The 26,760-nt window shown below is 37.3% G+C and overlaps 1 protein-coding gene across 3 annotated transcripts in view; it reads right to left on the reverse strand.

Moving 5' to 3' along the window:
* The window catches only part of LOC150105535 (uncharacterized), a 144,685-nt gene that overhangs the window by 96,827 nt on the left and 21,098 nt on the right, over positions 1–26,760 (reverse strand). For all 3 annotated transcript variants that reach the window (XM_090394248.1, XM_090394250.1, XM_090394247.1), the window contains exon 3: positions 11,724–11,919. In XM_090394248.1, coding sequence (XP_090250374.1) covers positions 11,724–11,919 — 196 coding nt within the window. The remainder of the gene's footprint in view (positions 1–11,723; positions 11,920–26,760) is intronic.

Below are 26,760 nucleotides of genomic sequence, written 5' to 3' on the forward strand. Positions count from 1 at the left end.
CCCTGTAGGCATGTAACAAAGTCCTGAACTGTTCCAGATGTTCAGTGTTTTGTAGAAGCCAATCAAGTGTACTGAAGTTCACATCCAAAAACCACACAATTATTGTAGCAGCCTTATGACACACAGTGCATTGTCTTGCTGAAGGAGACAATGGTTCGTTCTATAGCAACACCATAAAGTAGGAAGCCTTGCACTGTCCAGAATGTTCTGATACCTCTCGCAGTTCAATGTTTGTGGCACCACAAACAGAGGTCTGAGGCCAAACCAGGACCATACCATCACACTACTACCTCCTATTTCATAGTTGGGGTTATGCACTCTGGTAAGAGACATTCACTGGGCATCTGCCACATCCATCCATCCACTCAGTAGAGAGAGTGTAGCATGATTCGTCACTCCACAACACAGCTTTCCAAGCTTCCATGTTCCACTGTACATGCTCTTTGCACCACTGAAGGTAACGTTGTATGTTAGTTGGTAATGTAGAGCTTGCATACTGCAGTCCTATCATGGAACCTATTTTGTGAGCTTCAGTTCTGAATGTTTTTGTGCAGATGTGTGTTCCAGTCGATACACAGAACTCTGCATTCAATGTGTCAGCCAACAAATGGCAGTTTTTACATATTATCCTTCGTACCACCACCCTACAGTCATGTTTGGCAAGTGTGGAGGGTGATTCACTGCCCTTCCATCTCAGTATATCAGAGATTGTTGACCTGGGATGGGCCAATTTGTCAACAATTTGCCGAACATATATACCTCCAACATGGCATCCCATCACAATGCCTCTTTCAAACTCTGTCAGTTCTCTTCTTGTAGGCATTTCACTTGGACACAGTTGCACTGACTTGGGAGCATCATATTCCTCCAATTTATACTGACTGCAAACACGTGACTCATTCATAGCATGATGCATTAATGGGGGGTGTCCATTGACGTCTTTCCAAACAGTGTTTATTCGCAAACTTGTATCAAATTTATATTGAAAAAATAGGTAGAATTATAAATCCAGAGCAAAGAAAGAAAATCTATGGAAAATTTGAGTTTGTCCAGAGATGAGTGACTAAAACACTATCAGGACTCTGAATTTCTCGCTATGAAGTAAGTTTGAAGAAATATGAATTGCAGAGTTTGGTGATTAGGAAGAAAAGCAGTGATATGATGTCGGTGAGGAGATTTTATTGGATTAATCCAGAGGGGATTATAAAAAGAGTCCTATCCTCTCCCATAGTCCTTAATGGACCTTTGGGTCACTCAAGGCTAAGCCATGAATGTCTAATGGGCAGTGAATTAAGACAGATGGTGCCCATCTCCTCTTCTGTCTTCATCTATATGTCCTATGGCTGTATCCTGTATGTTCATGGGTCCGGTTTGCCTGTTTGCAGGATGAAAAACCCCAGAATAAACTGGGTGGAAAAAACCCTGCTGTCCACGCCCAAGACTGGCTAACTTGGCTATGGCTGAGGAAGATCCTTCAGCTCCTCATGTCTCTGACGGGAATCGAACCTAGGACACTCCTTCCCCAGGCATATGGTTGCAAAGCGCACAGCCACTAGGCTAACCGCGGAGACATAAAAAGAGTACAAGGCAAAAAAAGGAAGAACTAGAGGTCATCCCTAGTTATGTAAGAGTGAACTGTGGTGAAGTGGGGGTATGAGGAGTAGTTTTTTTTACATGGAGAATTGTGAATAAATGGAACAGTCTATCAGAATGTGTTGTTAATGCAGAGTGTTAAGGATTTTTAAAATTAAGTACGATAAATATGTTGTCAGTTGAATGAACCTCTCATTATGAGTGTGCTGACTCCAGGAGGATGCACTTTACAATAACTACTAATAATACTGAATAAATGAAACCTATTAGACTCAATGACTATAAATTAACTTTTTTTGTTTGACTTAATTTTATGATAATTCAATTGTCTTCTGCCTTCTAATTTGCTGGAAGCTGAAATTCTTTTGAGTAGGTCTCTTAACAGTTCACTATTTTTCATACAGATATTCAAGTGTTTTCTAAATGCACTTTCTATCAATTTGTCCCTGGTCACTGTTTATCTAATTATAAACTTATGAAATTAATAATTGAAATAATTATTACTTCGATAAGATACGATATCACATGGCTCTGGTAAGAAGAAAAATGGCAGCTAGTAAAAATGGTTCGCCATCTTTTTCAATAACGGTAACATAAAGGAGATTATTCAGTGTACTATCTGCGAAATGTATGCATTGTGGAGAGCGGTTGGAGTATGGTTAGATGATGAGTGGAGTGAATGTGCACAGAAAATGTAAGGAAAATGAGGAATTAAAATGTGTTTCAGGTTGTGAGTGTGATATTTTTGTCAAATTTCAGAATGTAGAAAATAGCGATATGATAAGAAATTGCGAGGTTGTACCAGAGAGCCGTGAGGACGTGAATGTAGAAAGTGTGAATGAAGGTATTAATACAGAGCAAATTAATGGTTTAACAGATAATAAAAAATATGAGATAGATGCAATGAGTGAGATCGCGCTGTTGAGCAGAGTGATACATAGAGCAAAGCAGCAGCTGGAACGTATGCACAGATGTCTACCGAGTGTACCAGCCAATAAAAAAAAGTATGATAGGAAAAATAAGAGTATGATTGTGAACGTAAACAAAATAACGAACCTGCTGTATGGAGATTCATTAGTACGAGGTGTGATAGTAGAGAATTTGACAAAATCGTACCAACCTGGTGCGACCATTAAGGATGTAAGTGAGTCTATTAGGGAGCAAAAGCAAAGAGTGAAAGAAATGATAGTTGTGGCATGTACGAATGATTTGAAAGGAGATAAAATGGAAATGATAGAGGACCTGAATGAATTGTTTGAGGTAGCAAAAGAAAAGAGCGAGAGAGTTAGGATGATTAGTCTTTTGCCATGGTATGACAGTGAAGAGTTTAGGAGGAGGGCTATAATTGCAAATGACTTTATGCGTGAGTTATGCATGACGAGTGGTGTGGGATTTGTGGACGTGTGGAGTGAGTTCGATGGGCGAAAGGATCTATATAAGATGGATGGTTTGCATTTGAATGGATTCGGTGTAAGGAGACTTGAAAAAATGTTCTTGGATGAAGTGGATGCAGAATCAGGGAAACTAGATTTATTATGGGGTGGGGGAAGTAGATATGCAGACCTTAGGGAGGCAGTTGAGTGTATGAATGAGTATAATATGCCCAAGCAACTAAGGACAACAAATCAGAATGGGATAATTAGTATAAGGCATCAAGGTAGGAATGGGGCCAACAGAGTCTGCAATTCATGTATACTAATGCTAGGAGTATTAGGAACAAGAAGGAAGAATTTTTGGCTTTGGTTGGCACTTCCAGGCCACAGGTTATTGGCATTAGTGAAACATGACTGACAGAAGATGATATAGCTAGTGGGATTGAATGTGAGGGGTATAGTGTGTTCAGGAATGACAGGGAGAATAAAATGGGGGAGGAGTATTATTGATGATAGCTGATGAGCTGCAGCCAAGTAGAATAGAAGTTGAATTGCAGGATAGAGAAAAGGGCACATTTGAGGCCATTTGGTGTGAGATTGAGGCTAGCAGAACAAAATATACAATTGGGTGCTGCTATAGACCAGGTGATGGAAAAGATGGTGGAGATAGTATGCATAAGCAAATAGAAGAAATGAGTGGAAGGAGGGTAATTATATAGGAGATTTGGAGGGAGGAGAGGACACATGGGAGGAAGGAATTGAATTTTATGCGGTTATTAAGGGATAGCTATCTGCGACAGCATATAATGGAAAATACTAGGGGTCAGAGAGTGCTTGACCTAGTAATTACATCTGAGGATCTGAGTGTAACGAATATGACCACATTGCCACCAATTGGTGAGAGTGATCATAGGGTCTTAACTTCAGAGGTGACTAAAGGTGTGGAATTTACAATTAAGACAGGGTACATGTGGAATTATCGAGCTGGTAAGTATGACAAGCTTAGGAGTTTGATTGGTTCAGTGCCATGGCATGTAAAACTGCAAAAGCTGGATGTTGATAGTGCATGGGAGGCAGTTAAGAAGTGTTTGCAGGAGGTAATGGCTAACTGTATACCTAGAGTCCGAATAATAAATCAAGTAGGGATTAAATAGATGAATAACACCATTAAGCTTGAGCTGCAAAAAAATAAACAACTGTGGAGGGAATTTAAGGAGAAAAGTGACCTACAGGCACATGAACGGTATAAAGCCCACGCCAGAAGGGTAACAAGTGTGGTAAGAAAAGCAAAAGCAGATTATGAAAGAACATTAGCCATGCAGGCTAATGTTCTTTCATAATGCAGGCTAAAGAGAATCCCAAACAGTTTTTTTCGACATGTTGCAAGTGTTATATCTGTAATTTGTCAGCTGTGTTATTGTTATATCCTTACTTTCATATAATGTTATTTCATAAGTCGTAAGTTCAATCTTATTATACATTAATTTACTGTCTCTAGAATCTATCCTTTAGCTTACTCAAAACTTTGTACAATCAAAGTCCTGCCGGCTACTCTATTGTTATGTCGCTATCTCTCTATGTTATATCTTATTCTACCTCTATAATAACTCTCCTTCTAATCTATTGTCGTGCTCCTAAAATACTAATTCAGATTTGTTTCCTCTTCGGATATTGGCAAAATTTATATTTCGCTGCTCCAGCCAATATCCTATAACAGAAGAGACTCTTGTTCAGGGAAATAATTCAAAATTTAAAAGGATACACACAATAATTTATCTCATGCTAGCGCTGTGCAGATTCAGTTAGCAGTCATAGACCGAATCTCATTTAAACAATTATATCTAAATTCCTTCCCGCCAAAAAGGTTCAATTTCATAAGTGGTGGTTTGAATTCGTAATCAGGCATAACTCAGGTATAAGGTACAAAGCATGTTTATTGGAAAAACATATTACAGTTATTTAAGTTTAAATACTCAATGGATCAAAATTCACTCTAAGTTAAGGGTTATACTAAATCACAATGAATCAGAGCAAATTAAATCCTTCAATTATGAAAGGATTAGGTTTAAGCAAAATACTACTACTATATAATTCCTTTCACAAGTTACTCACAGAATACTTATTGAACACTTTCATTAATACTCTATCAATGATTACCTTAATTCTAAATTTCATTTAAGCAAGTCTAGCCATTCACAAATCACTGCCTATTTAACAACTCTTCTTTGCTCCACAAGGGCTAAATTAATTCAGTCAAATTCTCACTAAAAGTTCTCTACTAGTGTCCTTTAGTTACAACACACAAATTTCTTGTTCTTCTAAACAAAATTTTAACATAAAACGAAAACTCTTACATTACCGGATCCTTTCAGATTTCATGCTGCCATCTCACGTAGGTCTGGATTACCGTACTGCATATTCTTCGGCTGTCTTTGCACCTGGCGATGTACTACGCTTTTTCTTCTAATCATTTCCGACTGTTGCGTGCTGTCTACCACTCCGCAGGAAACTTTCTCTAATGGGACATTCTGCTAAGGCTTGATTCCACATAGGCCGTCATATCGCGATCAGCTCTGCTTGAAAATATTCAAGCATTCTCAAGAAAAGAACCTGCCATCCGTCATTCCCATAGTCAACTCGCCGCTCTCTCACGAATCCTCCAACAAACTCCCCCTAAAACTCTAATCCGGCACTCCCAGATCCAAAGGTCAAAAAAGCCCCGTAAAATGGCGTGCATCGTCTTTTATTCGCCCTATTCGGGTGCCCTCTATTCAATGCGGTTTTCACCCACGAAGCCCATCGTTCATGCCCCTTGGGTGATCCTACACTCTCGCTAACCTGTCCGGTTACATTATTCTAGGAAGGCGCTCTGACGTCATATTTCTGCGTAGGTATGGCCTCCATCCCTATGCTCGACTCATACCGATTATACGCGATTATTCCGGATTACTATTATAAACTTTTCTCAGAATTTCGCAAGGTACTAGACAGCTTACTTGGGAATTACAAATAACCTAACAATAACTCTCACTATATCGCACACATGGACTATATATTATTACAAAACATAAAACAACACTTTATAATTATTAGTAGTTTATTATGTTAAATCCTGAATGAAGAATTTGCTTGTAAAGCTCTGCATTCAGGATCTAACACAAGTAAAAGAAAAAATGTATATGGCAGAATGATTTTAAAAAATGCCGATGGTAGGGAGGTAACCGAATCAGTTGATATAGTAGAATTACTGAGTGAGCACTTTGCAAGAGTATATCATCCTGGTGGTGACATTGCAGAAATGGAAGAACCTACAGCTTATACGGGAATTGTGGTGAATGAAGTGGAGGTGAATAGTCTATTACAAAACCTCAATGTCAATTCATCTGCGGGATTGGATGATATACCAGCTCGTGTCGTACGAGAAGTGGCTAAAGAATTGTCAGTGCCTTTGACCATTTTGTTTAATTTGAGTCTCGGGTCTGGGTTAGCCCCAAGGGGGGGGGGGGAATAGTTCCACTGCATGAAGGAGGTTCCAAGACTGCTGTTAAAAATTACCTACCGATCACGATCAGCATATCAAGAATTGTTTTCAAGGTCTAGAAAATAGTCAAGAAAAAATACAGGATTGGACAGATGAAAATGGGATACTGTATGGGGGACAACATGGTTTTGTGAAGGGGAGATCATGCCTCAGTAACTTGCTCACGTTTTATAACACAGTGACCACTGAACTGGATAAGGGTAATGGGTTTACAGTGATTCTACTGGACCTTGCTAAAGCCTTTGACGGGATACCACATGTAATTCTAATCAGTAAACTGCAGCATATGGGGATGGATATAGGGTTGGTGAGATGGATAGGAGGGTGGTTGATGGAGAGATATCAGAGAGTGGTTTATTCAGGAGTAGAGTCCAAAAGACGGCCTGTGACTAGTGGTGTACCGCAGGGTTCTGTTCTTGGACTACTACTGTTCAATTTGTTCATTAACGATATAGGAAAGGATCTGAGAGGAAGTGTTCACTTGTTTGCTGATGATGCAAAGTTGGGTAGAGCAATAGTGAGTGCACAGGATGTCAAAATTTTGCAAGATGATTTGGATAGTTTGGAGGACTGGGCTAAGGGAAATGGATGTCAATTTAATGTGGCAAAGTGTAAAGTTATGCATTTTGGGGTGAAAAGATTAGCAGCAGTATATCACATTGGTGGAACCGTACTCGAGGAGATTAATGAGGCTAGGGATTTGGGAGTGTTGGTGGATAGGGAGTTGAAGTTTAGGGGGAACATTACAAAAGTGGCTAAATCAACTCATCAAATCACTTGGTTGCTGAAAAATACTTTAACAAGCAGGGACAAACAGGTTATTGTTCCTCAGTATCGAGCCTTGATACGACCCCATCTAGAGACTACTGTGCCCAGATATGGGCATCAGGGTTTCTTCTCGATGGGGAGGAGGTGGAGAGGATCCAGAGATGAGTGACCAAGATAATAGCAGGACTATGGAATGAACCTTACGAGAACAGGTTGATGAATTGTGGGCTGCAGAAATTGGTTGATAGGCAAAAAAGGGGTGATATGATTGAGACATTCAAATTACTGAAGGGTTTCTATAAGATTAATTCAGAAGATATTTTTGAGAATAGGATTGGTAGTGGGAGGACTAGGGGCCATCCATGGAAGCTTGGTAAGAGTGTGGTTAGCAAGGGTGTTAGAGCTAGGTTTTTTACTTGGAGAGTGGTAAATGAGTGGAATAAGCTGCCAAAGTCTGTTGTGGGTGCCACGACTGTAAATGAATTCAAGGTGAAGTATGATAGATACTGTGTGAATGTTGAATAGTTCTTCACATGATGTTGGGCCTCCCTCGATGAGTCTAAGGACTCCTTGGAGCTGCCCGTAATAATAATAATAATACCCACTCTCTAAACCAACAGGAAAATTTGAATTTCACTTGGATATTTGTTAATTTCTCTATGTGGTATATAAATTTCATCACCCAGTGTAAAATCACCAGCTTGTTTATGGAAGACTTGAAAAAAGTGTTCTGTACTCAGTCTTTAGAGTAGAGTTTATGGATTTTTTAATTATTGGCACAGCAATAGTGTTGCACGTGTAAACTTGAAGTTCCAAGCATTTTGTGAGTGGGATTCATGAAAATCAAAGTTCATCATCTTCCTTATACCCTCTTTTACCTTGCGGTGTCGAGTGTCCATTGATCATCGGACCTCACTCCGTTTACAGGATAAGGTGGTCAGCCTTATGCCCCGGTGTATCCTATGACCTGTAGTGTTGAGAAAATCAAAGTTTTCCTGTCAAAATCTGTTAAGACACATGTAGAGGCACCTTTCAACAATTCATTACTAAACTAACTGAACAAACATTCATTTGTTCTGCGGTTTGGAGACCGTATGGTGTGACGTGGAGGTTGTTGGAAGAGAGGTGGGTGGTGACAATAAAATAAACAGGCAAATTGACTCAGTGTGAACAAAAGAAGGATGACCAATATGGGTGATTTTAATTATGATAATGTACATTGGAATGAAGAGGTGACATCTGGAAATAAGGAAAACGAATTTAATTCTTAAGAGACAACTATCTTAAGCTGTATGTAATCAGAAGATACAAATGTGAATGGGATGCTGCATCACATTCCAGTTGGCAAGAGTGACCATGAGGTGAGTGCCTGAATAGTTTCCAACCATATAAAGACTTCTATGAATAAAAGATATATATCTAACTACAAGGTTGATGATTATGAAAAGCTTAGGAGACAGCTTGAGGCGATACCATGGAATGAGGAATTATGCAGAAAGAAGATAAATGCTATGTGGGGCATTGGTAAAGAATTATTAAACAGTGACAAGATCTGAATGTATTCCAAAAGGCTAAATAAGATAGGTAAAATGGATGAATAAAAAGATTAAGCATACAATCAACCTGCAAGAAAGCACTGCAGAGGAACCAAAGATGAATAATAGTAATGACTGTTGCATGAGGAGTATAAAGAGTAGACCAGAAAGATGACTCAATAGGGACAGTAAGAAGTGAGTAGGTTTATCAAAACTCTAAAAAACACAAACTGCTTGTATTTCAGAGTCACCGATAACACAAAGTGTTTCAGATTTTAAACAATATTTTCTTTTAAATGAAGACACCAGTACAAGCCACACAATACTTCCTTTTAAATAAGCATGCCAGCACAAGCCACACTGCATCCATAAATAAATGCAGCTTGGCTTGTGCAATTACCCAGTGAAATGACTTCATCTTGCACCTGAAACGTGGTTTTCTGGAATCCTAAAACTATGCATTCAGGAGAAGTGATTCATTCTATTTTAGTTTGTAAACACTCAAGTTGGCTTTTTGCAATGAATTGATGAGTGTTGATTTCAAGGAAAAGTTAAATCTCCTCCAGTTTTCACCACAGTGAAAAGTTCATATTGGTCAGGTGACACCTATCAGTCATTTAATTTCAGTCGACGTCTCATCCTCATCATGAATTTCTCTATACATGGCATCTAACCCAAGGTCATGGCAATGTGAAAGCACAAACCTTTCTTTGAGTTATCACAATCATCTTAATAAAGATTTGTAAGATACTTTACTACTAATATCTGCTAACATTAGCTTCACATTCTGACATATTAAGCACACATACAGAGTGAGTATCACTGGCACCAGCTAACATACAGTTCTTCTCTCTCACTGTGGCATATTCAGAAAAACCTTTCCTTATATCTAGATAGGTTTCTTTGGACTTCAAGTATGCCTCTTTCAAACTAAAGAGTATCAGATGTTTTTGCTGCTTTGATTTTACTCAACTCAGAAATCTTACAATCATACCATCTTTAGGTGCCAGGCATAACTACTTACTTCATCACTCAAAGAGAAGTTTACCACTTTCTTAAATATATTATTACTTATTTCCACTTTTTTTGCATTCAATACTTGGCAGTACTCCATGTTTCTTTCTCAATGCTGTAAAATTCGACTAAATATTTGCTACATTTAAATTCATCACTGATCAGTGCAGCAGTTCAGTTTTTGGAACAAGGCTTAGCATTTTGTACATTTCATCAAATGATCTAGCTTTTGAGAACTTCTTTTTTCTTTAATTATTTTATTAATTTAAGATAATCTGACAGAAAACAAGGAGCTGGGTTTGCTTCATCATGATCAGTATCATCAGGAACAGAAAAACCAATTTCTTTCCTTTTGAACTTATATCATATTTTTAACAATTTTTTGCTCTATGTTTTTTTTTTCCCTTTTCTTTTGAAAAAAGTAGTTTCTGTAAACAAAAAAGGGAAATTCATACAATAAAGCACATGCCTGGTTAACTGATACTAGAAGAACCACACACTGTCTCAAAGAATGTGTCATAACACATTTCATCTTCATCTTCCAATTCCACAAAATTTAAGTTTTCAAAATATCAAATACATACAACCTTATCTGGCATACAAGTTCTAGCTGTTCATATTTCTCACACAGCTCCATGATGATTTCTCTTAATTATTTTCATTTTTTTTCTTTCTATGAACAGCAAATGGGTCAAAAATTTAGTGCCATACACATTAGACATTAAACACATTAAATCCTGTCTCAACCTGTATCAACATGTCTGATGAGTCATAGACACCCATGTTCAAACTAACTTGCTTGTATTGCCACTAATTCTGCGGTCTCCATCATTCTCACAAGATTTGCACATGAGAATTTTACTGATTTATATATTTCCTGTTCACATCCTACTTTTTTCCCTTGATTGAATTATTACCATAACTACTTTTAAAGCCATACATGGGACATGTAACCCTCAATTACTTTATTTTATCAGTTGTTATCAAAATGCTATTCTTTTTTGAAAATGAAATGAAGACATAAAAAAAACATTCATTAAATTAGATTAAATCACAATCCCGCCAATTAAATCTTCAACACTTTATGTAGCAGTATATAAATGTTACTTTTCTTTAGAAATTTATTTATTTATTTTATTTTTTATTTGCATGGCACACCATTCATGATACTAAGAAAAAAAAAGTGTATTGAGAGGTGGATGTGTAAAATTGTCCCGTTTTCTTCAATTTTAAAAGGATGTCTAGACTGAATAAATGTAAATAAAAGAACAAGACAATTTTGTATTATAATCATCAATCAAGAGTATCTAATAAAAATTTTAAATTTTGATTGGGTCGCTGACATAGCTTTTTTGGGGGTTCAAAGTCAGTAATTTTTAATTATTTTGCAAACTATAAGGCTTTTTTTTTTCATAGAATAAAAGCTTCAATCATGGTGATTTGGGGCATACACATTCCACTACATGTATACATAAAACACACACACAAACAGACTTGTGATTAATCCTAAGTAGTACAAAATGAAGAAAAAAGCACTCAGAAAACATAAAACAGGTGGCTACAATATTGAAAAAAAATATGGTTTGTTTCAAAATATAAATAAGAAATCTGAAATGATATACCTCAAGCATTAAATTGACAGCTACAAAAAAAATGAGACATTGGACAATCTGAAAATAACCTGTGATTAATCTTAAATCCTCTGAAATTATAAAAATTCTGGGTATCTACAGAAAAAAATAGCTGTCATAATTAATAGGATGCTGGGGGGGGGGGGGAATCTTCCATCTAAAGAATAGTATAACCAAATAACTTACTTTCTTCAAAATACAAATATGCAACTTTGATTCAATTTTTAATTTGATCATTTCATGCAAAATGACCTGTATTTAAACTTACTGTATTTGTAAGCTGTCAATATGAACTTAAATCCCATATAACCACTGTCCCCATTGGTTGCATTGTCTGTGAAGTAGTAGATTCTCATTGGATTACCACTGGTGATGCTGGTAGCAAAACTTTCAAGTTCATCAGGATTATACCTGTTGTTGCACAGCGCCTTTGTTTCCTCATTGGATCCAGATGCTTTAAAGATCTAATTAGAAACAACCAGATAAACAGTTAAATATAACTGTTACACAAATAAGTTGAATGCTGCTTATAATACTTTGGGCATAATGTAAAGGATATGGCAATTATTCTATAATAGTTCATAGATGTACTATACAAAATAAAATACCACACACACACACACACACACACACACAGCAGACTTAATTATGGGGATAATAGGGGTTAATTGCCAATAATCAAAACCATAGATAATTCACAGGTGAAGAAATGACAAAATTATTTTTGAAAGATACTGTAGAGTGGCATAGTCAATATTTCCTATTCTGCATATACTTTAACAAGTAATTGGGAAGGGGATATAGTTTAGTTAGTTAGAATTACAGCTAAAACAACTGAATGTATTCTACTTGTATATTATATCTCTGCTAATTGTGAATTCTCTAACCAGCTTTTCTTGTTCTGGAAGATGAAAATCTCAAATATTTCTGCAGACGTTTAAAAAAAAAAAAAGCTTCCTCCATAAGAAATTAACTCGTCAGTTGAAATAACTTATGAAACGATTATTTGCACCATAGACAGTGTTTGAATCATATTACATTATAGAGCATTGGATTGTTGTTTGGAATTATGGCCACAATAACCAAAGTTATGAGGCTGACACTGTCTGCATTTTTCAGAAGGTGTTTCCTGTTTAGCAGAATAAAAATCAACTGCCTCCATATGAAACCAACTAACATACTGGTATATAAGTAGAAAAACCGTTATAAAGGTGCCAGAGTTCAAATCGCATCCTAAATGGGATTGGAACTCTAGTCTTTCTAACCAGGATGCTTAAGGGTCAAAGCTATATAACTGAGAGGAGACCTCCACATCGCCTTTAAAGAAATGCGGAAAACCAACTAGGGCTTCTGACCTAATGTCCAATCATCACCTTCTCGTGGTACACCGTGTTGCTACCTGAGTAGCAACAGGGTGTTCATTCAGTACTACCTGGATGCCGAACGAACGCGGATGGGCTGGCAATTTGGGATTTAGCCGACCAAATTGTAATTCTTATTGGCTTAAACCAAATTATAAAATGATGGTACAACATGACAAAATTTCATGCCGGCTGGGGCATCACCCAGTTAAACAAGCCCCCCCCCCCATTGTTTTCACCAGGGAACCATGGTGAACAGCGAAAAGTGGGCTACTGGAACAAATCTGAAAAAACACCCCAACTCAACATCACCAGAGTTAAAGATCGGTACCATCAACAGAAGAAGCCTGAATGGCAAAGAAATGGAGCTAGCTGAGGAATTAGATAAGTACCAGATCGACATAATAGGGGTGACTGAAACAAAAAAGACCAAAACTGGTGAGATCTTTCTGAGCAATAAATACAAAATGTTATATTCAGGCAACGACAATCAAGGAAAAGAAGGAGTAGCCATAGTATTCAACACAAAATACGAGGCTAATCTTCTTGAATGGCAGTCAGTCTCAAGTAGAGTAATGTGGGCAAATATGAGAATGGGGAACTGGACAATGAGACTTATTTGTGCCTATGGTCCCACAGAAGGTTCTACTAAGGTAGAAGTGGAGGAATTTTTTGAGGCTTTAGAAAAAGCAACTGACACAATGAAAAAGGAAAAGTTGGTCCTTGTTGGGGATCTAAATAGCAGAGTAGGAAATGATTGTCAGACATACAAAAATATTTTGGGAAAATTTGGAGAAAAGAGCAAAGCAAATAATAATGGCAAATATCTGTTGGATTTCTGCTCAGGACATGGACTGGTTATTACTAACACCATGTTCCAACATAAAAATGTGCACAAATTCACATGGAGAGAAGAGGCTAGGAATAAGAAAAGTCTCATTGACTATGTTATTGTTGACAGTGATGTTTTCTCCCTGGTGCAGTACACCAGAGTGTACAGAGGATTTGAAATTCGAAGCGATCACTATTTAGTCTTGCGCAGGATAAAAATGAATTTCATATTGAAATTAGAAAGAAAACATGTAAGAAAACATGTTTTCTTACATGTAAAAAACATTCGCTTTAAAACATGTAAGAAAGTTTTAAAGCGAATAAAAGTTGAGCAGCTCTCAGATGTGAACTGTAGACTAAAATACAGAAAGATTATTGAAAAGAAAATGAAAGAGTTTGAGAACAGGAATTAAACCTTGGAGATTCAGTGGCAAACTCTGAAGAAAACATTGATTGATTCTGCCAGAGAGGCATGTGGTGAGGTTGTGTGCAAGTATAAAAAAATCAGAACTCCCTGGTGGACACAGGAAGTTAAAGAGGCAGTGAAGGAAAAGAAGAAAGCATATCAAAAGTTCCTGGCAAATAAGTCAGCTTTTACTCTTACAGAATACAGAGACAAATGTAAGAAAGCTAAACAGTGTGTAAAACTAGCTAAACAAAAGTCATGGGAGGACTTTGACAAGAATATAGAAAATAAATATCAAGAAGGTGGCAAAATATTCTGGAGGTTGTTGAAGAAGCTTAGGAATGGAGGAAAGAGTGCTGTAAAAGGAGTTAGAGATGATAAAGGTGACATGAAAACAGGAGAAAAAAGATATCCTTGAAGTATGGAGTAATTACTTCGAGAAATTGCTAAATGAAACAAACAGTGACAGCACAGTGGTAAAAATCACTCATCAGGCATACAGTCAGGAATACATATCCATACTTGAAGTAGAAAAAGCCATCAAAGGCTTAAAATGTGGAAAGTCAGCAGGAGTAGATGATATTCGACCAGAAATGCTGATGTATGGTGGTATAAGATTCTTACAGTGGCTGCACTGCATAGTTCAGAAGGCCTGGACAGAGGGACGAATTCCCGATGATTGGAGTAGAGCTCTCATAGTACCCATATATAAAAAGGGTTAAATAAAATTGAATGTGAGAATTACAGAGGTATTTCTCTACTGAGTGTTCCTGGTAAGATATATGCAAGTATACTTGAGAAACAGTTGAGAAGAATTGTAGAAGAAAAGCTTGGTGAAGAACAAGCTGGATTCTGGCCAAATAGAGGCTGTCAGGATCAGATCTTCACTTTACGACAAATAGTGGAGAAATCATGGGAATATAACAAAGATCTCTATTTGAATTTTGTAGATCTGGAAAAGGCATATGATAAGGTGCCAAGAGAGAAGCTATTCAATACGCTACAGTTATATGGTGTCAATGGAGCATTATATCAAGCAATACTTAGTCTTTAGTCTAAAATGAATAACCTTACACACTGTGACATTAACTTGGCATCTGTTCTCCTTTGCCAATACTGCCATCTATTTAAATCATCCTGTAAAATATCAATATCATCTTTGTTGATTACTACTCTACCTAATTTTGCATCACCTGCAAACAATTGAATATTTCTCCTCAGATTATTTCCTATATCATTAATGAACAAATTAAACGGTAGTGGTTGGTCCAACTACAGAGCCCTGTAGCACACAACTAGTCACAGGCCTTCCACAGGACTGTGCACTTGCATCTGCATGTAGAAATAACTCATCTGAAGCTAGATGGAATTTAATGCCATTTCTCAGATTAAGTAGTTTTGTCTTAGTATCAATTTTGAAACCATAGTTAAGACAATTAGACTATTCTATTTTTAGTAGCAGAATGAAACGGAAGTGAAACAAAAGCCAGTGAAACTGCGGGAGTGAAAGAATGCAAGAATGTAGAAGCGAAAGTTTATGATCAGGAAGCAAAAGAAAGCCAATGAGGAAATGAAAGTAAGATGTGGCAGAACAAGAGGTAGTGAAGCTGCAGGAGTGACAGAGAGTGAAACTGTCAGAATACAAGATTTGATGAAACAGTTATTGAAAATGAAAAATGAAATGAGAAATATGCAGAATTATATCAGACGCTTAGTGGAAACTAATGAAAGTGTGTGTGAAGAGAATAGAATGAAAGAAAAAAAAAGAGTAAAAAAGGTGCCAAGTGATTCCAGGTTGCAGTATATGAAAATTCCATAGTTAGAGGATTAGTTAATGAGAGATCCATAAAGTATGCTATCCAGGAGGAAGAATGAGTAGGATAATTCAGGCATTGGATATAAGGAAGAAATGAGCAAGGGAGTTAGTGGTGATTTTTGGAGCAAATGATCTAAGTGGACATAAGGAGCATGTGAGGGCAAATATCAGGAGATTATTGAAAAGATTGAAAGATAACAGTGTAGTGGGAAAGGTTGTCAGTGTGCTGCCGAGGTATAACAATGATGAGATGTGATGGAGAGCCAAAATCATGAATGATATGCTAGAGGAGCTGTGTGAGGAGAAGGGGAGTACAGTTTGTGGCTGTATGGCATGTGTTTGAGGGAAGAATGAAATTATACAGGCATGATGGGTTGCATTTGAATGGCTTAAGAGTAAATGCGCTGGAGAAAGTGTTGCTGGATGGAAGTACGGCGTGTGATGCATGCAAGAGATGAAGTGAAAATTCAGGAGAGTGGTATTGAAGAGACAGAAGTGCTTGGCAGTAGAAGTAGTAGTAGTAGTATGAGAGATGAAGAGAGAACAGGAATGTAAGAGGAACAGGCAAACAAGGAGAGCCCAGGTGGACAGGGACACATGGCATAGGGAGACTGGATGTTGACAGTGGCAGTGAATGTGTGTATGAAGATGGAGTAGAGCATATTGCGATGTGGGTGAAGAAGTTGAGACTGAGCAGATATATGTGGTAAGTGGTGATAAAGGTGATTGGGCAGGTGTGGTGGTGGTGAAATCACAACCAACAAGTGGCTTGAATAGGACTGGTTATAGATCTAAAAATGAATTGCTGTGTTGGTTTACAAATGAATAAAGGAAGGGTAATTATTATGGGTGATTTTAATTATGGTGATATAGATTGGAATAAAGAGATAGCATTTGGAAATAAGGAAAATGAATTTCTCGAGTTCTTGAGTGATAACTATCTCAGGCAGCATGTAAAGAAGACACACAAGGATCGAAAATTTTAGATCTCATCATTTCATCGGAGGATGTAATTGTGAGTGGAGTTTCACACTTTCCTCCAGTTGGTAAGAGTGATCATGAAGCCATATGCAGATTTTGTAAGGAAAGAATATAATGTGAAATTATAAGGCTGTTGATTATAACAAGTTTAAGAGATAGCTTGGAGCTATAGCATGGAACGAGGAGTTGGGCAGTAAGGAATAAATGCTGATTCAGAGTTGACAAAGAAATACATAATAGCATCATCAAATTCCTGCCATGTACCCTCAAGGGGTGTACAGGATATGATAGTACTACATGAAAAAATTACATCATTACTAACTTCCTATCTACAATTTTCCTCCAAATCAGTCTGTTACTTGTCAAGACTCCAACATTATCAGATCTTATATTTCTATCGTCTAAGGCCCTTTGTACCGTATCAATCCACCTATATCTTGGTCTTCCTCTGGGTCGTTTTCCTGCCAACCTGGCAGAGAACACTTGTTTTGCCAATCTTTCCACTCCCATTCTGTTTAAATGACCATACCACCTGAGATTAGCTCTGCTAACACATTCCTGGATGCTCACAATGTCAAGTTCTTTCCTAATATCCTCATTTTTAATATGATATTGCCATTGATGCCATCTGTTCACGCCTCTAATCTTTCTCATGACTCTCATATCTGTGGTCTCTAGTCTTTGGTCAAGTGTTTTACTTCTGACCCAGCTCTCAGATCCATAAGTTAAAACTGGTTTGAACACTGTCTTGTATACAGCTAATTTAGTGTTCCGACTAATTTCTTTCTTATTCCATTTGAATTTATTCAGTTGACTTCCCACCACCAGCTTTGCTGATTCTGTTGTCTATTTCTATATTTAATTTACCATCTTCACTAAAAATCGTGCCTAAGTAGCTGAAATGTTTTACTTGTTCCACAGGTTCACCATTCACAACACAGTTGACATTTTAAATGAGTCTGCCTATTTTCATTGTCTTTGTCTTTTTATGGCTGACCTTCATACCATATCTATTACAACAGCTATTCAATTTAGTCAGAGAATCTTGCAGACTTGTAGTGGATTTATTTAGAAGTATAACATCATCCGCATAAAGCAAAGAGCTGACATTAACATCTCCAATTCTGATATTAGGTTTAATACCACATTCCTTCATAATGTGATCCATATAGATAATGAATAACAGAGGGGATAATGTACATCCTTGTCTCACACCAGATTTAACATTAAACCATCTTCCTGTACTTCCTTCAATTCTAACTGCTGACTTACAACTCAAATAAAGACATTGCTTGATATAATGTCCCATTGACACCATATAACTGCAGCATATTGAATAGCCTCTCTCTTGGCACTTTGTCATATGCCTTTTCCAAATCGACAAAACTTAAATACAGATCTTTGTTATATTCCCATGCTTTCTCGACTATTTGTCGTAAAGTGAAGATCTGATCCTGACAGCTTCTATTTGGTCTGAATCCAGCTTGTTCTTCACCAAGCTTTTCTTCCACAATTCTTCTCAAGTATACTTGCATAGATCTTGCCAGGAACACTAAGTAGGGAAATACCTCTGTAATTCTCACATTCAGTTTTATTTCCCTTTTTATATATGGGTACTATGAGAGCTCTACTCCAATCATCGGGAATTCGTCCCTCTGCCCAGGCTTTCTGAACTATGCAGTGCAGCCACTGTAAGACTTTTATACCACCATACTTCAGCATTTCTGGTCGAATATCATCTACTCCTGCTGCCTTTCCACATTTCAAGCCTTTGATGGCTTTTTCTACTTCAAGTATGGATATGTATTCCTGACTGCATGCCTGGTCAGTGTTTTTTATCACTATGCTGTCATCACTGCTTGTTTCATTTAGCAGTTTTTCAAAGTAATTACTCCATACTTCAAGGATATCTTTTTTCTCCTGTTTTCATGTCACCTTTATCATCTCTAACTCCTTTTACAGCACTCTTTCCTCCATTCCTAAGCTTCTTCAACAACCTCCAGAATATTTTGCCACCTTCTTGATATTTATTTTCTATATTCTTGTCAAAGTCCTCCCATGACTTTTGTTTAGCTAGTTTTACACACTGTTTACTTTCTTACATTTGTCTCTGTATTCTGTAAGAGTAAAAGCTGACTTATTTGCCAGGAACTTTTGATATGCTTTCTTCTTTTCCTTCACTGCCTCTTTAACTTCCTGTGTCCACCAGGGAGTTCTGATTTTTTTATACTTGCACACAACCTCACCACATGCCTCTCTGGCAGAATCAATCAATGTTTTCTTCAGAGTTTGCCACTGAATCTCCAAGGTTTAATTCCTGTTCTCAAACTCTTTCATTTTCTTTTCAATAATCTTTCTGTATTTTAGTCTACAGTTCACATCTGAGAGCTGCTCAACTTTTATTCGCTTTAAAACTTTCTTACATGTTATTCTTTTCAATATGAAATTCAATTTTATCCTCAAGACTAAATAGTGATCACTTCCAATTTCAAATCCTCTGTACACTCTGGTGTCCTGCACCAGGGAGAAAACATCGCTATCAACAATAACATAGTCAATGAGACTTTTCTTATTCCTAGCCTCTTCTCTCCATGTGAATTTGTGCACATTTTTATGTTGGAACATGGTGTTAGTAATAACCAGTCCATGTCCTGAGCAGAAATCCAACAGATATTTGCCATTATTATTTGCTTTGCTCTTTTCTCCAAATTTTCCCAAAATATTTTTGTATGTCTGACAATCATTTCCTACTCTGCTATTTAGATCCCCAACAAGGACCAATTTTTCCTTTTTCATTGTGTCAGTTGCTTTTTCTAAAGCCTCAAAAAATTCCTCCACTTCTACCTTAGTAGAACCTTCTGTGGGACCATAGGCACAAATAAGTCTCATTGTCCAGTTCCCCATTCTCATATTTGCCCACATTACTCTACTTGAGACTGACTGCCATTCAAGAAGATTAGCCTCGTATTTTGTGTTGAATACTATGGCTACTCCTTCTTTTCCTTGATTGTCGTTGCCTGAATATAACATTTTGTACTTATTGCTCAGAAAGATCTCACCAGTTTTGGTCTTTTTTGTTTCAGTCACCCCTATTATGTCGATCTGGTACTTATCTAATTCCTCAGCTAGCTCCATTTCTTTGCCATTCAGGCTTCTTACATTGATAGTACCGATCTTTAACTCTGGTGATGTTGAGTTGGGGTTTGTTTTCAGATTTGTTCCAGTAGCTGACTTTTCGCTGTTCGCCCTGGTTCCCTGGCAAAAACAACAGGGGCCTTGTTTAACCGGGCGACGGCCCAGCCGGCATGAAATTTTGTCATGTTGTACCATCATTTTTTATTTTGGTTTAACCAATAAGAATACAATTTGGTCGGCTAAATCCCAAATTGCCAGCCCATCCTCGTTCGTTCAGTATCAAAGTAGATACCCAACAGGGTGCACCACGAGAAGGTGAGGATTGGACATTAGGTCAGAAGCCCTGGTCGGTTCTCCGCATTCCTTTAAAGGCTATGTGGAGGTCTCCTCTCAGTTATACAGCTTTGACCCTTAAGCACCCCTGTATTCCAAAGGCCAAAAGGCTGAATAAGGTAGGTGTAAAATGGATGAATGAGGAGATTAAGCATGAAATCTAAAAGAAGATGATACTTTGGAGGCAGCAAGATGAATAATGGTAATAATAAGTTACATGAAGAGTATAAAAAACAAGCCAGAAGAGCAACTCAGTTAAGAAAACAAAAGTGCAGTATGAGTAGAAATTGGCAAATCAGGCAAAGAAAAACCTTAGAGTTTTTTTAGATATGTGGCATGAGACTTCAACAGTGTCTGCTGCAGAAGACACTGTTGAAGTATTTGGTGATCAATGTTTAAGGGTATTTCATCCCAATCAGGGTGGAACCATGAAGCACTTAAATGCAGAAGACATAGGAGAGGATGGCTTAATTGTGAGTGAGCAGGAGGTATTTGAGGAAATAAACAACCTTGATGTCAATAAGGTGATAGGATTTGATGACATATCACCACGCATCTTAAGGGAATGTTCCAGGGGAACTGGCATGCCTGTTTAATAAGTCTTGCAACAGCACAGGTACCAAGGGAGTGGAAGGAGGATAAAATTGTTTCATTGCATAAAGGTGATGATAAGGCTGTAGCTTCGCAATCTGTATATTTGGAGTTGTGAAGGTATTCGAGAGATTGGTGAGAAGTAAGTTACAGAAATGGATTGATTTCTGTATTCTCAGCATATTCAGCAGTATTCTCTGTGATTATCAGCATGGGTTTGTTAAAGGGAGATAGCCTCTGCTACTAATGGCCCATGCAAAATGTTAAGCAAGTTTCAGTGTTGTTAGTAGTTGGAAGGGATTCAATTGTTCGATGCTGTTGCACACTCTCCCTCAATGAGACTTTGGACTACCTGGAGGTGTCACATAATAATAATAATGTTTTACTAACTTACTGATGTACTATAACAAGGTGACAAATACCTTGGACAGGGGAGATGCATATACAGTAGGGTACTTGGATTTTGCAAAGCTTTTGATAGACTGCCACATGACAAGCTGTTAAATAAATTGAAACAGATGGGAATGGATAACAGACTTCTGAGTTGGATCAGCCACTGGCTGTCAGACAGATATCAAAAAGTTGAAAATGGATCCAGTATCCCAAAAGAGGAAAGTCACTAGTGGTGTACTGCAGGGGTCAGTTCTGGGACCACCATCTTCATAAAATTCCTGCAATGTATCCTCAAGGGGGGTGTACAGGATATGATAGTACTACATGAAATACTTACATCATCACTAACTTCCTGTCTACAATTTTCCTCCACATCAATCTGTTATCTGTCAAGGTTCCAACATTATCAGGTCTTATATTTCTATCTTCTAAGGCACTTTTTACTGTATCAATCCATCTATATGTTGGTCTTCCTCTGGGTCTCTTTCCTGCCAACGTGGCAGAGACCACTTGTTTTGCTAATCTTTCCACTCCCATTCTGTTTAAGTGACCATACCACCTGAGATTAGCTCTGCTAACACATTCCTGGATGCTAACAATGTTGTTTTGGGACCATTGTTGTTCAATTTGTATGTTGATGATATTGGGATGGTTTTAACTAGTGATATGCAGCTGTTTGCACACCAGAGAGTCCAAAGACTCATCGAGGGGAGGGCACCTACTCTACAAATCTCCACCACTCAATCCACCAAAGAACCACAACTACACCAACACCATCTACTGTCCACCACCATTTTCACAATCACAAACATCCATGCCCACAGTGAGATCAAATCCACAGCCTTTTGGCTGGAGAGCAGAAAAGCTAACCAGCCAGGCTGGCAATACTAAATATTTGTTTTGCAAGGGGGAAACCCGGAATTGAACCGGGTACTTCTCAATCTGCAGTTGAATGCTCATCACTGAGCTATATCCCCCACAACCACTTGGTGGGGGAAACTTTTAAGTAGAGAAGATGAGATGAGAGATCTAGGAGTGATGGTGGACAAGGAACTGAAATTCAGGGGCCACATTGCATGTCGGATAATGGCAATGATGTAGAGGGCCCTTACATGCAGAAATAGAGAGTTTATGATGCCATTGTATAAGGCCTGATCAGACCTCATGTGGATTACTGAGCACAGATTTGGTTGCCAGGTTTGCATGGTGACAAGGATATGTTGGAAATGGTCCAGTGAAGATTCGCAAAGGTGGTCAGTGGCCTTTGGAATACAAGGACAGATTGAGAGAATATAAGTTGCAAAGCTTTGTGAACAGAAAGAGAGGGGAAGGACATATCATTGAGACATATAAGCAGTCAGGAGTTGTTATGAGGTTGACATGGAAGAGATTTTTCATAGAATGGGAAGGGAGGGGTAAAACAAGAGGCCATTGCCAGAAAACTGTATAAGGAAGGTGTGAGCAGAGGAATGAGGAGCAGGTTCTTTTCATGGAGTGGGTTGGTAAGTGGAATGCATTGCCTGAGTGTGTTGTGAATGTCGACACATTGAATCAGTTTAAGGCACGATTGGATGAGCATTATATGCAATAATGCATACCTCCCATGATGAGTCTCTGACTCTATGGAGGTCACATGTTAATAAGAATAATATTAATAATAATAAAATTTGTAAAAAGGAACACACATCACTGGATGGAATTTATGGTATTAGAATGCCTACCTAAATTTGTAGTTACTTAAGTTACAATTTTAGTGGCAAAATCTTTTGAAAAAATCAAAATGATACAATGTTGTATATTACAAATGCCAACTTTCTACATTAGTTAAATCCAAACCAGCTCTATGTTCAACTGCTACTTAAACCTTTCCTGTTCTGTTTTTTTTTTCTTTTTATCTAAATTTTCACATCCAGAAAGTTCTTTTAATTTAATATCCCCCCCCCCCCTCTTTCTTGCAAATTACCATATTTGTACTGCTGATATTTTCTGTAAATATATCTTGCCATGAATTTTTTAGAGCAGTGCAAAATTGACTTCCAAGCAGAAGAAATTTTATAATTTGAATTGAACACAGTATATTGACCCAAACGATAATAAATCACTATTACCGTTAATTAATTTTTCAAAATAAATGTCTTCTGTAAATTGTCCAAAGACGTTGAATTTGCACCACGACACACAGTACTGAACGTAAAATGTAACTGCCATTGGCATTGAACAGTATAATGACAATGTAAAGCTACGTTTAGTTATGATTTATAAAAGAGGTTACTTCTTTTTATCGAAATAAAAATACGGTACAAACAAAAACTTATATAAATTAAAACTTGATATAAAACCATACGATAATGAAATCACAAGTGAAATTTTAAAAATTCATTATATATAAATAAAATTTAATCAAAACCCCCAGTTAATGAAAGGCGATAAACTACAACATCCACAGAAAACTGACTACCTTCGAGAAATTCTTCAGCCGGTTAACGATATTAGTTACGTTAAATACGAAAAGTTTACTTCAGCGACTGGACTTTAGTTCTACTCTCACACCAGTGCTTCAATAAGATTTTATCAAACGCGTCAATTAGTAAATAAATAAATAACGTAATGAAAAACATGAAATTTGTTTCATTATTGTTTTATAACGGAATTTTTAAGTTTTTTTTTTTTTTTTTGTCAAATGTATAACAGTGCTTGGACTCTGTTATAGAGTGGTATCACGAAATAATAATAGTTGCAGTATATTCAGTTTCATGTTATTTTATAAAACAAAAAGAAGTTTTTTTTTTATAATATAGTGATATGCTATTTTATTAAAATGAAAAAAGAAAGTGCTGATTGATTATCACATTTGGCTCCCAACTGCTAAAGTAAACTTTGTCTAAACCTTTGCTCAGAAGTCTACTACACGTAACCATCGCGAAACGAATGCGTAGTCTGCAAGTCGTAACGGTGCATGATCGTTATTTAGGGAAAAGAATTAGCATTGAATTTTAAAACGTGAAACTGGAAGTAGCCAAGTGAGACGCTGGAAAAAGAGCCGGTATGGGGTGGGAGGTAATATAGAGTTTTTTGATGCTATAAAAAAGTTTAAACACGCCAGGTTGAATCAAGAACAGCATTTATAAAACAAGACTGCAGAACCAATGAAAATTAAACATGCAAGGAATCCATGATACCTTCGTTCTAAGAAGTGCTTAACAATATGAATGACAGCAAGTCAGTTTAAATTTAGATAAAGAAACCAAGTCGCATTTTGGCAGAAAATTTGAACATAATGAACATTTTCAAAAAAAAAAATAAATAAATAAAATAAAAGAGTACCGCGAATTTCTGCGAGCATCACATGAGATTTTCCAGACCTGGCACAAATGAACTAACTCTTTCCAAAAACAAAAGTCTTCATATATAAAACACCAGATCATTCAAAATAAAAGTGGTATACTGATTTTAAAGCAAATGTAAAGAAAAGGGTCCAGAATATGCTTTGCTTTAAAAAGTCTTTCGCTTGATTACAAACTAAAACTAAAACTGGTCGATTTCAATAGATGGTGAGTTAGCCGATCTCATACGGAGGTAGCAGGCTTTTTTCTCCCGGAAACTCGGGTTTTTCATCCCGCATACATACAAATCGGCCCTTCAGAACACACGCAATTTACAGACAAAAATTACTAGTTGTGGTGGTGTTGGAGGTGGGCGGTAGATGGCGTTGATTCGTAGTAGAGGTAAGGTGTAGAGATAGTTGAAGATGTCCTCCCGCGATGAGTCTTCGGACTCCTTGGAGGTATCAGGAATAATAATAATAATAATAACTAAATACTGGCATAGCGACCATGAGAACACACGCAATTTGCAGACAAAATAAATAAATAATATTAATAATAATAATAAACTATTGGTGGCGGTGGTAGTGTTGGGAGGTAGATGGTGTTATGTTATGTATACTTAGAGGATTAAGTAGCAGGGGAGATTGTGAGATGGGTGCACTGGAGTAGAATAGTGTCCTCCCAAGCTGCGTCTTTGGACTCCTTCAAAGTGTCACAAATAATGGGTACTGAATTATACTTGACAAGAAATTTTCTTGCTTTAATTCTTTATCCAAACGCAAGGAAACAAAGCGCTTGGAGTATCTTCACGACTAGTCTACTTGCATGTAGAGCAGTTGCTACGCTGAGCGATCCCTGAGTTTGCCGCCCCTCTCAATACACACCCAAAATACCTACAAAAAGTCAAAATGACGTATAGGGAAATAAATTAAAACACTATGTTTATTTTTGAAGTAACACTTTAATTTCAGCAATCTAAAATGTTATTTTTCTTGCTTTTTTGTTAGCAAAATCGTCGATGACTGGCGAAGTCCATTTCATAGTAATGTAGGTAATTCTTAATCAAATTTTATTTAAAAAAAATTCCTCTTCACAACTAGCAACACTTACAGCAATTGTGCGGAAAATTCGCAGTAGTATTACAATATTTGGAAGTGAATTCTCGACACTGTATTTTAGAATTAAAAAGTTCAAAAAGGTTCAAAGTGCCGCCTGGGGCGGACCGTCCCCCACCCCTAGCTACGCCACTGATGTAGAGGCTTTTCATTTCACATCAATTGCCTCAGTATCCCATAATGCAAAGCACACTTCCTTACGGACGCTGATATTACTATTAGTTATGAAGATGCATCATACCCATAAAATACTTCATACACCTCTGCTTTGCTTACACTTGGATAAAGGATTAAACAAGAATATAATTTCTTGTCAACTATATGTTTTGTTCCTCATCAGATTAAGTATACAGCTTACCGTAGTGATTATTTTGAAGGAGAGAAAGTCGATTGGAACGTAGCAACAGGCATATTCATCGTTTTATAGTCAGACTTCATTTTCAAAATAAATCACACATCAAACTGACGACTGCTGGACGCCATATCAATTCATGAGTTTTTCTTTATTATTATTATTATTATTATTTCGGGAAACTCCAAGGAGTCGACAGACTCATCGAGGGAGGCCCTAACATCATGTCAAGAACAACTATTCGACATTCACACAGTATCTATCATACCTCGCCTTGAACTCATTCACAGTCGTGGCACCCACAACAGACTCTGGCAGCTTATTCCACTCACTCACCACTCTCCAAGTAAAAAACCTAGCTCTAACACCCTTGCTAACCACATTCTTGCCCAGCTTCCATGTATGGCCCCTAGTCCTCCCACCACCGTCCTATCATGTGCTCCTTTTGACTTCTGGCATAATTGTTTTATTTTATTTTATTTTTTAATGGCGTCCTTCCTATTTATTTAATTCAGTTTCTTTAATATTTCTCAATTCGCATTTCCTCATTAGCAGTTATTTAATCTTTCCATTATGCAGTCACCCCCCCCCCCCCAATGCATATCCTCTTTTTTTTTTTTTTAATTTCTGACCTTCCATTCTTCCTTCCTTTATTCACATTTATA

The sequence above is a fragment of the Typopeltis vanoorti genome, chromosome 6 (genome assembly GCF_054136105.1).
Source record: "Typopeltis vanoorti isolate ZY-2024b chromosome 6, IOZ_Tvanoo_1.0, whole genome shotgun sequence".
In the NCBI taxonomy this organism is placed as follows: Eukaryota; Metazoa; Arthropoda; class Arachnida; order Uropygi; family Thelyphonidae; genus Typopeltis; species Typopeltis vanoorti.